The 11,739-nt window shown below is 46.2% G+C and overlaps 1 protein-coding gene across 1 annotated transcript; it reads left to right on the top strand.

The window, feature by feature from the left end:
- STIP1 (stress induced phosphoprotein 1) lies at window positions 1-11,403 on the top strand. Its single transcript, XM_017677024.3, has 14 exons — window positions 1-249; window positions 3,173-3,382; window positions 3,833-3,974; window positions 4,185-4,326; window positions 4,997-5,165; window positions 6,187-6,313; window positions 6,399-6,501; window positions 6,773-6,893; window positions 7,488-7,584; window positions 7,726-7,850; window positions 9,736-9,772; window positions 9,990-10,093; window positions 10,304-10,476; window positions 10,919-11,403. The coding sequence occupies exons 1-14, from the start codon at window positions 241-243 to the stop codon at window positions 10,989-10,991; spliced, it is 1,632 nt and encodes a 543-aa protein (XP_017532513.1). The 5' UTR covers window positions 1-240; the 3' UTR covers window positions 10,992-11,403.
- Window positions 11,404-11,739: the final 336 nt, after the last annotated feature.

Below are 11,739 nucleotides of genomic sequence, written 5' to 3'. Positions count from 1 at the left end.
CAGAGTTGAGGGGATTACTCCCCACTGTCCAGTGAGAGAGAAGAAAAGATGATGGGTTAGACTTCAAGCCAATAGTAGGGAAGCACAGGAAGGCCCCTCGAGGAGCGCGACCAGTGAGCAGGCGAGGAAGGGGAGGGATCCGGGGGTCCCGGCAGCTTCTAGTAGGTTCCAGAAGGCGGCGCGTGCGGTTGGGAACGAGGAGCGGACGGAGTCGATTCAGCGGTGTACCGGGCCCAGACTATGGAGCAGGTGAAGGGGGAGAGGAGGGCTGAGGTCGCGGGACCGCTCGGGGACGGCTGAGGCCAGGCTGCGGGAGGAGGGGCTGTGCGGGCGCCCCATCGGGATGACCGGGTTGGGGTCGGGTCTGCGGAGCAGCGGGGGAGGCGAGGGCGTGAGGGCCGCGGCCGGCGGGCGCGAGGTGAGCAGTGGTGCGAGGCCCGGCTGCGGGGAGCTCCGGGGCTTCTCTCAGCCCGTTGCCTCTTTACTCGGCGGGGAGGGCCGGGGGAGACTACAGTTCGGCTTCAGTCCGGCCGCGGCGGGAAGAGAGGCCGCCGCCGGCCCTAGAGGCCTCCCTCCCCGGAGGTGTCTCTGGACTAAGCGAGGGATTGACGCCTGCGGCGCTAGAAGGGGCAGTGGTGGGCGAGGGCCGCGGAGGTGGCGGGAGGACCAGGACAACCTCGGGGAGCTAGCCCGCTGAGAGAGTGGCGGTTGCCCGCGGGGCAGCCACGAGGACTCGGCCCCAGTCAACGTGGGGAAATGCGGGGAGTTGGGACGGGAATACACTGGAAGTAGCCGAGGGACTTTGTAGCCAGTTGGCGGAAAAACTCTGTATCTGAAAGGCCAGGCTGGGAGAACGTGGAGTGGAGGCGTGACGAGCAGCAGGGCGACTTTTTTGCCCGATGCAGGGAAGGGGTGGAGGTGCACAAAACTGCTTTTAACGAATTCCTTCTCTACAAGTATTTTACAGATACACCCGCGGCCCTTCCCCTCGCCTTCCATATTTTAGTTTTTGTGTATAATTCAAGAGTTATCTGAGGACCGACACTTCTGAAAGGTCGGTTTCTAATTACACAAGGAACAATTAATCTCTAGGAATTTTAGACTGTAAAGATCAGCAACAAGAAGTAAGTTATGTGCCTCCACTCAGCATTTTTGGGGGGCCGTATTTGAAGCTGCTGCTGGTTGATTTCAGTGGCTTAATTACATGCTCAGTGGCCTGAAGGTTGCGGAAAGGCATAAAGAGATTTTATTCAGTTGGAAGCTGTCATTGAGCTGTAATGCTTGATGTGGGGGAAGGGGAGAAAACAGCTTGGTGTGTTTTGGCGTGATCTGCTAGGCCGAACCTTTTCCTCCAGTATAGCCGTTGCTCCTTTAGCCAAATGTAGAGCGTCTTAGCTAAACTAAAAAATCAGAGTGGAAAAGGAGAGATGTATAAACTTTTTGCACCTTTGTGATAATTCAGTTGTAGCTGAGATTAAATAGGCTGTCATATAGACAAGAGATTTCTGCAAGGAGGAATAATACTCATATTTCAGAAGGGGCCTTATCTCGTAGTTACCAAAAACGGGGGGAAATCATTTATTTACTTATTTATTTTTGAAAAGAAAAAAAAAAACCATCCCATTGTTATGTAAGCATATGTACAGGTAGACTATAAATTTACTGTGACAGCTGTACAGATGAACTGGCATTTGAACTCCTGATGGGACTGTATCTCCCCTGTCTTGAGCCCGTTCAAGATGTGACTTTTCCACCTTTTATTTTGAACTCCAAGATCCGTATTTCAGTTTTAGGAAATACTCTAACGTTAGAAAAATTTCAGTGTCCAAAATTGTATTTTTTAACTAAGTATCTTTCAAATAAATCCCACAGAAATACACTTTTTACATTTGGCCCAATATATAAAACTATATGGGACAGTTAACAAAATAACATTTATTATTTGTACTACAGGCTATTTTCTACTCTACTTGATCTTTTATTAAAGTGCTGGTCCTGACCTTCTGCAAGTGGGTCCTAGTCTGGAAATTGCGTTCTATAGGTTAGGCTGGTCACTGCTTTCGCTAAGCTGTGTTCAGCTGCCTAGGTGTTAGCTGGATTTTTAGACTTTCTGCCTTCTGGCCTCCATTCTAGGCTCTGAGGTTTTTACCCCTTTCTTGCTAAATTGGGCGGTCTCTGCCTTTCCCTCTTCTAGGTTGTCTTTAAGATTAATCTGGTTGATGGAAGGGCATTCTCAATTGGTGTGCCTCAGGGTTCCAAAAGTATTTCTCCACAGAATTCTTTGTTACATCATTATACTGGGTCATGAGTGGATGATAGATACAAAGAAAGAATTTTGGTGACTTCAGTGACATCGCTTGATCACACTGTTGTTTTGAGCTGTGGTGCTCCCTCTCTTGCAGGGCATCTCTGGTTAGGAAAAGCCCATTAATTAGAACCTTGGTGGCGGAGGTGGAGGCGGGCTTCACTCTTTTTTAAACCCTTTGGTGTGTTCCTACTACTATCATTATGAATACATGAGAGGATTAAACCACAAGACTGTTTTATTCTTCATCCCTTTTGTAATATGTTAATATTGAAGTGTGTTAACTGATTTTGAGGAGCAAAATCCTTTACTCGTTAAGGAGCAGCTGTAATCTACCATATTGCATGCATTACTACATCATCTTATCTGAACACAGGTGAGCATCTTGATTCTCCCAGAGAAGTCATCCTAAAGGTTTTATTTAGGTTGCTAGAACACAGTGCATGCGTGTTCCACTCCTTCCTGTGAGGAGTAACGAGGCCTCTGTTCGGTTCATCGTCTTTATAGTCTTTGGAACTCTATAGCAAATGAATTTATTTTTCCGTGAAAGGAATTCATTAATATATTCTAGAGTGGCTTTATTAGCTTACAGTGAGGAATTGGAAGAGGGGCTTATGTACTTACAAATCCGCAGGGAACCCAGTGTAGAGCAAAGTGTCAGTTTTTTTTTCCGTGGTTGGTTTATTTCTTGGTGGTTGCCAGAAGTGTGGGAAATTGTCAGTTAACTAACCCATGGTTTCTCTCCTCTGACCCGTAAAGTAACCTAGCTGTTGATAACTGTGGAAAACAATGCATGTCACCTAAAAAGTTGGGGCTAAATGACTTTATTACAAAGGGAAACAAACTATCAGCTCCTTATTTCCTCAGGTAAATGAACTAAAAGAGAAGGGCAATAAGGCCCTGAGTGCTGGCAACATAGACGATGCCTTACAGTGCTACTCTGAAGCCATCCAGTTAGACCCCCAGAACCATGTGCTCTACAGCAATCGCTCAGCGGCCTATGCTAAGAAAGGAGACTATCAGAAGGCTTATGAGGATGGTTGCAAAACTGTGGACTTAAAGCCTGACTGGGGCAAGGTAAGCTGTGGGTGCGTTGGGGCTTTTCAGACTTCTTAGGAATGCTTTTGGGTGTGCAGTTCTTAAATTTTGGGTCTTCCCAACCTGGCTAGTTTCCTACCCTAACAGAAGAATTGTTTCTTACCCATTCACCCTCCATCTGAGTCGCTCAGTTTTAAGACATGTCTTACATTTTTTTGTACCACTGAGGGAAAAAAATGCCGCCAAAGAAACTGGTAATACTCGATTGTAAGATGAATTTTGGAGGGAGGGTGTGTGTCCTTTATACTTGGCTGGATTCTAAAAGTATCAGCCTTGGCGTTAATGGCCTGTTCCTCTTCTGTTTTTCCTTTGACCTTGACGCAGAAACCCATTTTGTTCCACGAAATGCAAAGTAGATTCTTTTGAGTTCATCTAGGTTTACCTGAAGGTGTTCTTCATTTTGTTCTATATCTTGTTTGCTGATTTAAGGGCTATTCAAGAAAAGCAGCAGCTCTTGAGTTCTTAAACCGATTTGAAGAAGCTAAGCGAACCTATGAGGAGGGTTTAAAACATGAAGCAAATAATCCTCAGCTCAAAGAGGGCTTACAGAATATGGAGGCCCGATTGGCAGGTAGGCACCATGTACTGTACGCTGTTGGTTTCTTTCTTTCTTTCTCTTTGTCTCTCTCTCTCTCTCTCTCTCTCCTTTCTTTCTTAATTGTTATTTTAAAAATGGGATTATTTGGGGCCTCTTTCCCAAAATGTCAGTCTTACAGGCTATGGTGGCATAGTGACTCGAGTGAATCAGCTTCCAGTGACATGCTTTCCTTTGTTTGGACAGAGAGGAAATTCATGAACCCTTTCAACATGTCCAATCTGTACCAGAAGTTGGAGAGTGACCCCAGGACAAGGACATTGCTCACTGATCCTACCTACCGGGAGCTGATAGAGCAACTGCGAAACAAGCCGTCTGACCTGGGCACGTAAGTCGAGGCAGGATGGTTTGTCCCTGAAAATGGATGTGAAGGTTGTGCTTTCTTCCCGGGATCCTATGTCAGAGTACCTCATTCAGACTACAGGGTTTCTGCTTTTGCTTTTTCCAAGGAACAATAAGAGTTGTTGGTTGGTTGGTTTGTATTTCTGGAAGGAGTCTGGGGGAGCATTTATCAGTCATCTGGGCATTTGTAGTGTTTGTGCCTTTTCACTGCTCCCCTGTAATTCTGATCTGGCACCGATCCTCTCCTTTCTGTGCAAGAAGGGCCCACTGTCTCTGTCGGCATATTGGAGTAGAGACTTGAGGTTGGGGAGAATGTCAGGTGTAAAGATGTGTATTTAAATCTTGTATTGACATTTGAGTATCTAAATCTCTCTGGCTTGTGAGATCAGATGAAATATACTTAAAACTTATTCCTTTGTGTGTCTTTCGGCTTCAGGAGATAAATCTGACCTCTATTACTTCATTTTAGATGGACTTGAAGGGCTGAGTATCCTCTGGTTGTAACTCATGGATAGTGAGAGTCTAGCAATGTATTGATGGGTGGGAAGCTTTAAGTACAGTAATTTTGAGCTTAAGCCCTGAGGGACAGTTTAAGATCAGTTATGGGAAAGAATAATTTCTTTTTTTTTTTCTTTATTATTTTTTTTAAACACTAGAAAACTGCAAGACCCGCGGGTCATGACCACTCTCAGTGTCCTCCTCGGAGTCGATCTGGGCGGTATGGATGAGGAGGAGGAAGTTGCAACACCGCCACCACCCGCTCCTCCCAAAAAGGAGACCAAGCCAGAGCCAATGGAAGAAGATCTTCCAGAGAATAAGAAGCAGGTCTATTTCTTGAATGTTTATAAACCTATAAATACATAGTGGGGAATGTCTGTAGACCTTGGATCATTATCATTATTCACTGAGTGCTTACTGTGTGCTAAGCTTATTTTTCATTGAAGTGGACACTCTTAAAAGGTCCACTTCACAACGTGTTTCATAGGAATCATGTATCAAAGACTGCTGGTAGCAAGAGCTACCCTGTTTAGTCCCCACAGCTGCTGCGGTTACGCCAGCATGAATGTTGGTCAGGGAAAGCCAGTAAGTTGCTCGTAATCCTTGTCCTTACCCTGATCCAGAAAACTGTTATCAGTATTAGTTCTTAGGCTTGTTTCCTGGTTGGACTTGCTATATAATCAAAAGTTGTCATCTTAGCAACACTGTCTTCCAGAGCAGGAGGCAAGTGCCTAAAGAATTTATTTCCCTTCTTGTGAATGGGAACAGCAGATTGTTGCCAAATTTAGCACGTTTAAATGGGTAAGCGTTGGTTCAGGGTGTCTCAAAGCTGGAAAAAGGCCCTATGGTATGGGTGGTAGTGAGCCATGCTGAAGACTCCTGCCACCAGCATAGCCCCTTCTTTCATCCTCTCCCCACCCTTCTGCTATTGTTCCCTGACACCTAAGATCCTGAGATGGCCATGTGACAGAAGCCAGACTTGCTGCAGCTCTCCCAGTGAAACTTGGTACAAAATTAAGCTATTCTCTTTGAAATTGCTTCAAGTTAAAGGGATTGCCTCTCCCCAGAGAAGCCCTCTACTTTCTGACAAAGATCCCAGAGAGTAGGTGAACAAGGGGAAGTTTCAGAGGAATTGGTGATGAAACCTTTTCTCTCTTCATTCGGATAGCTGGTACTCACTGTTCTAAATCTATAGCTGGTTGGTGAAGAAACCTGTGGATATAGAGACATTGCTTCCGTGAATGTTAGTTGTACATGCTATGCAGTACCTGTTACAGACCCCAGGTTTCTGTTCTCTGCCATCTGGGCTAGATTTGCTCAGCACTCATTTTTTCCGAACCTCATCTAGGCACTGAAAGAGAAGGAGTTGGGGAATGACGCCTACAAGAAGAAAGACTTTGACTCAGCCTTGCAGCACTATGACAGAGCCCAGGGCCTGGACCCCAACAATATGACTTACATGACCAATCAAGCAGGTGAGGCCAGCCCAAAGGGCGAGTGAGTTGTTAGGTGATCTTGGGGGAGAACCAAGGGCTGACTCTTAACCATTCTGCCTGGCAGCTGTGTACTTTGAAAAGGGTGACTACAGTAAATGCCGGGAGCTCTGTGAGAAGGCCATCGAAGTGGGGCGAGAAAACCGAGAAGATTATCGACAGATTGCCAAGTATGTGCAGCCTTCTTGAGTGATGTGGAGGGTTCAGTGTCCAAGACTTGAATTTCCCTGTATGGGGAGGAAGGTTGCTCTCTATAGAACCTGTTCTGTTGACAGGGCTGGAAAGGAAACTGCAGGAATCAAGGCAGAAGGTGGATGTAGTGGAGGGATGTAGAACCTAAGTAGCAGTGGGGGCCTTGTTTCTCATTGCAGCTGGTTTTTCTCTGTAGGGGCTGACTTGTCTCCACTCTGCCCTTAGCAAATTCTTTCCTCTTTTTGTCAGAGCTTATGCTCGAATTGGCAATTCCTACTTCAAAGAAGAAAAGTACAAGGATGCCATCCATTTCTATAACAAGTCTCTGGCAGAACATCGGACCCCAGATGTCCTCAAGAAATGCCAGCAGGTGGGTAGGAAAGAATAAGGGATGTTTTGTTACTTCCTAATGAATTATTATTTATTATAGTCATTGTTTACAATAAACCTCAAAATTTTTGAAATAACATCTTCGGTCAGTTTATTTGATGCTGTTCCTGTCAGTTAACAACATGCAGGAAAAAACTCAGGTTTTTTGCTGTCCTTTTTTATTAGTCAAAATTTTACCCTTAAGTGTGTCAGTGTTGAGGGTCAGCCTGCTGACAGTGCCACAGTTTTGATTGTAACTTAAGGTTTTTCTTCACACAACCCAAGTGTGTGTGATGCCAACTCTCAGAAGTTAGGGGGATAATTTTATTCACAGATCGATCTGTCAGAAAATTAATTGTGCTTTTAACACATGAATCATGTTTATTTATACAGGGCATATTTTTGTACCAAGTGTATGTTAATAGCATTAATTTTGTTTCCATGTATGCCTTGATAACGAGGAATATAAAATTTGTAAAACATGAATGTTGATGACAGTACTCTTTGAAAATCAGAATCCCAGATCAGGCTATTTAGCCCATTATTTGTGTTCATCAGTGTTCAAATGACTGTCCCAAGAATTGTTTTTTCTTAGGCAGAGAAAATCCTGAAGGAGCAGGAGAGGCAGGCCTACATAAACCCTGGCCTGGCTCTGGAGGAGAAGAACAAAGGCAATGAGTGTTTTCAGAAAGGTACCTAACAGCTCGGCTGAGGGGACTTGTGAGAAAGCAGTTGTGGTAGATGTGCTCTCTGTGCCTCAGCGGACAGAAGGTAGATATGCCCAAAAAGGGTAGCTTTTTGCTTTTTAAAAAGTTTCTCTCTCCCTTATCCAGGGGACTATCCCCAGGCCATGAAGCATTACACAGAAGCCATCAAACGGAATCCAAAAGATGCCAAACTGTACAGCAATCGAGCCGCTTGCTACACCAAACTCCTGGAATTTCAGCTGGCACTCAAGGTGGGAGGATCTAGGAGTGGGGTGGCCACTATTGCAGCCTGGACACAAGGACTGGGGCTTTTTTCCTTTGATGTCATCAGCATCAGCTTGATCTTACTTGGTAGATTTTTAGGTGGAGGTGCATGTGTGAGGTTTGTAAAATGCAGAAGCTGCGTCCACTCAGTTGTGGCCCATGGACTCATGAGTGTGGGGAGCACAGCACTGGGGAAGTGGATCCTGATCCTTTTCCCTCCCCATTACCCTTCCTTCCTTTTTTTATTTTGCCTTTATAACATTTTAAGGTACACTTTAGTGACATCAAGTATATTCACATTGTTGTGGAATCATCACCACCATCTATCTTGAGAACTTTTCCATCTTCCCAAACTGAAACTCTGTTCCTCTGAAACACTAACTCCTCCCACCACTCTCCCCCCCCAGCCCCTGGCAGCCACTGTCTACTTTCTGTCTCCATGAATTTGACCACGCTAGGTATCTCATGTAAGTGGAACCACATGATAGTTGTTCTGTGTCTGGCCTGTTTTCACTTAGTATAATGTTCTCAGGGTTTCTGCTGAAGCACATACCAGCATTGTACTCCCTTTCGTTTAGCCACACAGCTGTCATGGACATTGTGGTCTTTCCACCTTTTGGCTGTTGTGAATAATGTTACTGTAAACACAGGTATACAGTATCTGTGCAAGTCCTTAGTTGCAGTTCTTTTAGGCATTATATTCATAGAAGAAGTACTGGATCATAGGTAGATCTGTGTTTAATTTTTGTGAGGAAGTACCTTGCTGTTCTCTGTCACATCCAGTATGGGCAAATAGAAGTATGTTCAGCCCTGTGGAGGAGTTACTCCATCATTCTCTTGAGCTCGAGCCACTCTGTGCCTCTATTGGCAATATTGTAATTGTTCTATAGGAGACAAACCTGGATTATCATAGGGAAAAGTGACAAAATGTGATCTAATATCTGAGTTCGTCATGCTTTCTGTTTTCATTGCCACTGTCTTTTGGGTCTTTGGCCTTAGAGACATGACTGCTGCTGGTAGGGGACTATGCAAGGGCAATGTTAAAAGCAAGTTGGCTAGCAAAGCAAAGAACAGTATTGTCAGTTGCCTGTCACAATATTGTCACTTTGCCAATTAAGCAAATGGAGGAAAGAATGAATGGAGTTGTTTCTGGTCTAAAGAGCTTCTTGGTGGAAGAGTTGGAATTAGGCCTAGGTGTGCAAACCTCAGTGCGTAGTGTTCTTCTCCCCCATACTTGAATATTTTGAAGATACTTCAGACAACACAGAAAACCTGTGTGTTCACCACCTCTGTTGAACAGTGTGTATTGATGTTTTTGGTGAACCATTTCCAGAAGGAAATTGTATTCATTGTGGCACTTGACCTTGATGTTCTTGAGCATGTATCTCCTGAAATATTTCTATCCATTAAGTCACAGTAGTATTGGCACCTAATAATAGCAGAACTAAGACCATAATGCCGTCTGCTACTTGTCCATATTCAGATTTCCCGCTTGTCCAAAAATGTTTTAAAGCTGTCAGTACTCAAGGCCATGCATTTCACCTAGTTGCCTCCCGAGTTGTGGTGTTTTGTTTTTTCCCATGTCATAAACCTTTTGGGAATCCAGACCCTTTGCCCTATATGGGATGGTCCATAATTTACCCTTGTTCTCTATGTGGTCTTGCTTGACTTGCCCCTCAGTGCTCTTTTTTCTGGGCCTGCTGCTAAATTTTACCCAGATACCAAGGTTAACAGAAACACTGGAAGCACAAGTAGAGTGCTGTGTGATGGCCCAGGGTGAAGGATTACACTCAGAATGCCAAGGGCTCTGTCGGTGCTAAAGGGGCTTGTCTAAAGGCATGAGCCTAATTCTTTTTGGTCTCCCTTTCCTAGGACTGTGAGGAATGTATCCAACTAGAGCCGGCCTTCAGTAAGTGCCTCGCCACTACCTTTCCTCATCCCCTGACTGTGACCCATAGATTCCATGGGAGGAGAGGGCATGTTCTTTCTGCATGGCCTTGGGGCCTGTGGCACTTAGGAGCCAGCATCAGGCATGAGGGATGTAGATGTTCACGTGAAGAGGTGAAGAAGCAGCCTTTGAAGCTGCACTTTGGGTAGTAGCTCACCTCTCCCATTTCTGTCTGCAGTCAAGGGTTATATACGTAAAGCAGCTGCCCTAGAAGCGATGAAGGACTACACAAAAGCCATGGATGTCTACCAGAAGGCGCTAGACCTGGACTCCAACTGTAAGGTGGGGTTGCACGTGGCCTTCAGGGCCTTTTCCCCTGCGTCCCTGTCTCTTGTGGGTCTTCTCAGTGTCTGTTCACTGGTTGTCCCTTTGTTTGTCTGTAGTTGGTCTCCATTCTTCCCTTCTCATTTACTTGTTACCTTGGACCTGCTGAGGCCCTGAGCCAGGGAGTGCTTATTTAAGCTTGCCCCCTTTGGCTTTGCTGGAATGCAGGAGGTATCAGACGGTTACCAACGCTGCATGATGGCCCAATACAACCGTCACGACAGCCCCGAAGATGTGAAGCGACGGGCCATGGCTGACCCTGAGGTGCAACAGATCATGAGTGACCCGGCCATGCGGCTCATCTTGGAACAGATGCAGAAGGACCCCCAGGCACTCAGCGAGTGAGTAGAGTTGGGGGAAATGGCCTTGAAGGGCAAAGGAGAACAAAAGGAATGAGCACTCACAAGGTCAGGTCGGGGGCTGCGCTCAGTCTGGGTGGAGTATTTACTGGGTAATTCTTTCTTAAAACCTGAAAGGTTGGCCATTGGTGAACTGGAGCAGCTTCACTTGTTAGGTTAGTCATGGTAGCTTAAGCAGTCAGTTGGGAAGAGTAGTTTCACTGGGCTAAAGCTTTTGGCTCAAGGCTGTGTCTGTCAACGCCGCAGAGTGGACCTGGCAAGGGTGGCCGCGTGGCAGCGGCAAAGGCCCTGGCTGCCTCCCGCAGGGTAGTCTCCACCAGGACTCCCCAGCCGCCTCTGGGGGAGTTAGCGTTGGGCTTGCTTTGAGAACGAGTAAGACTCTTCAGATTCAGTCTTGTTCCAAATAACTTTCCCTCTTTCATAGACACCTAAAGAATCCTGTGATAGCACAGAAGATCCAGAAGCTGATGGACGTGGGTCTGATCGCAATTCGGTGATGACTTGCTCATCATCCCCCTTCCTTCGCCCTCGTCCGGAAGGAGGAGCTGGGACCGCGGCAAGCAGCACGAAGCAGGAGGGAGAGAAGGGGAAGAAGCAAACCACTTATCTCTATATATTTATACAGACCTACATGGAAGATAACAGACTTGTACTCAAGTTACTGGTACAGCCGATGCCTCTGGGCCCTCCCAGCACACGCATGGTCTCTCCTGCTGCCCTCAAGTTCTATGTCCTCTTCCCTGCCCCTCGGTCGCTGTCTCAGCTGCTCTCTCATAGTTGGTTATTTTTTATTTGGGCAGTGGGCATGTGTGGGAAGGGGAAGGTGTTCTTCCCAACCTCAGGTCCCCACTGTCTTCACGTTGTTAATTACACGTCCCCTTCTCCAATAAAACAAGCCAGTCAGGCGTGGTTATGCGTTGCTGTGTCCTTGATGAATCTTCTTGCCACAAGGTTCAAGAGGCTGCCCCACAGGGGCCACAGCCCAGATTGGGAGGGGTGCTAATGTGCATTGGCTAGACTTGGACCCCACAGCCTTTTCTCCTTTTCCTTCCAAGTTGGGTGTGAGCCTGTTTGGTTCGCAGGCTCTACCAGATGGTCACTAGGTGGTGCTGTCACTCAGCGAACAGCTGAACGGGAACCTGGGAGGCTCTTTGACCCAAAGTGGCACCAAGTCCAGAGGTTTAGGTGATTGCCGTGCTGTCAGTGTGCCACCCTCTCATCGCCAAGCCAGAAACCTGAGGAGAA

This window comes from Manis javanica, chromosome 11, assembly GCF_040802235.1.
Source record: "Manis javanica isolate MJ-LG chromosome 11, MJ_LKY, whole genome shotgun sequence".
NCBI lineage: Eukaryota > Metazoa > Chordata > Mammalia > Pholidota > Manidae > Manis > Manis javanica.
Note: the sequence above shows the minus strand (reverse complement) of the source record. Positions and strands in the feature narration are given on the sequence as shown.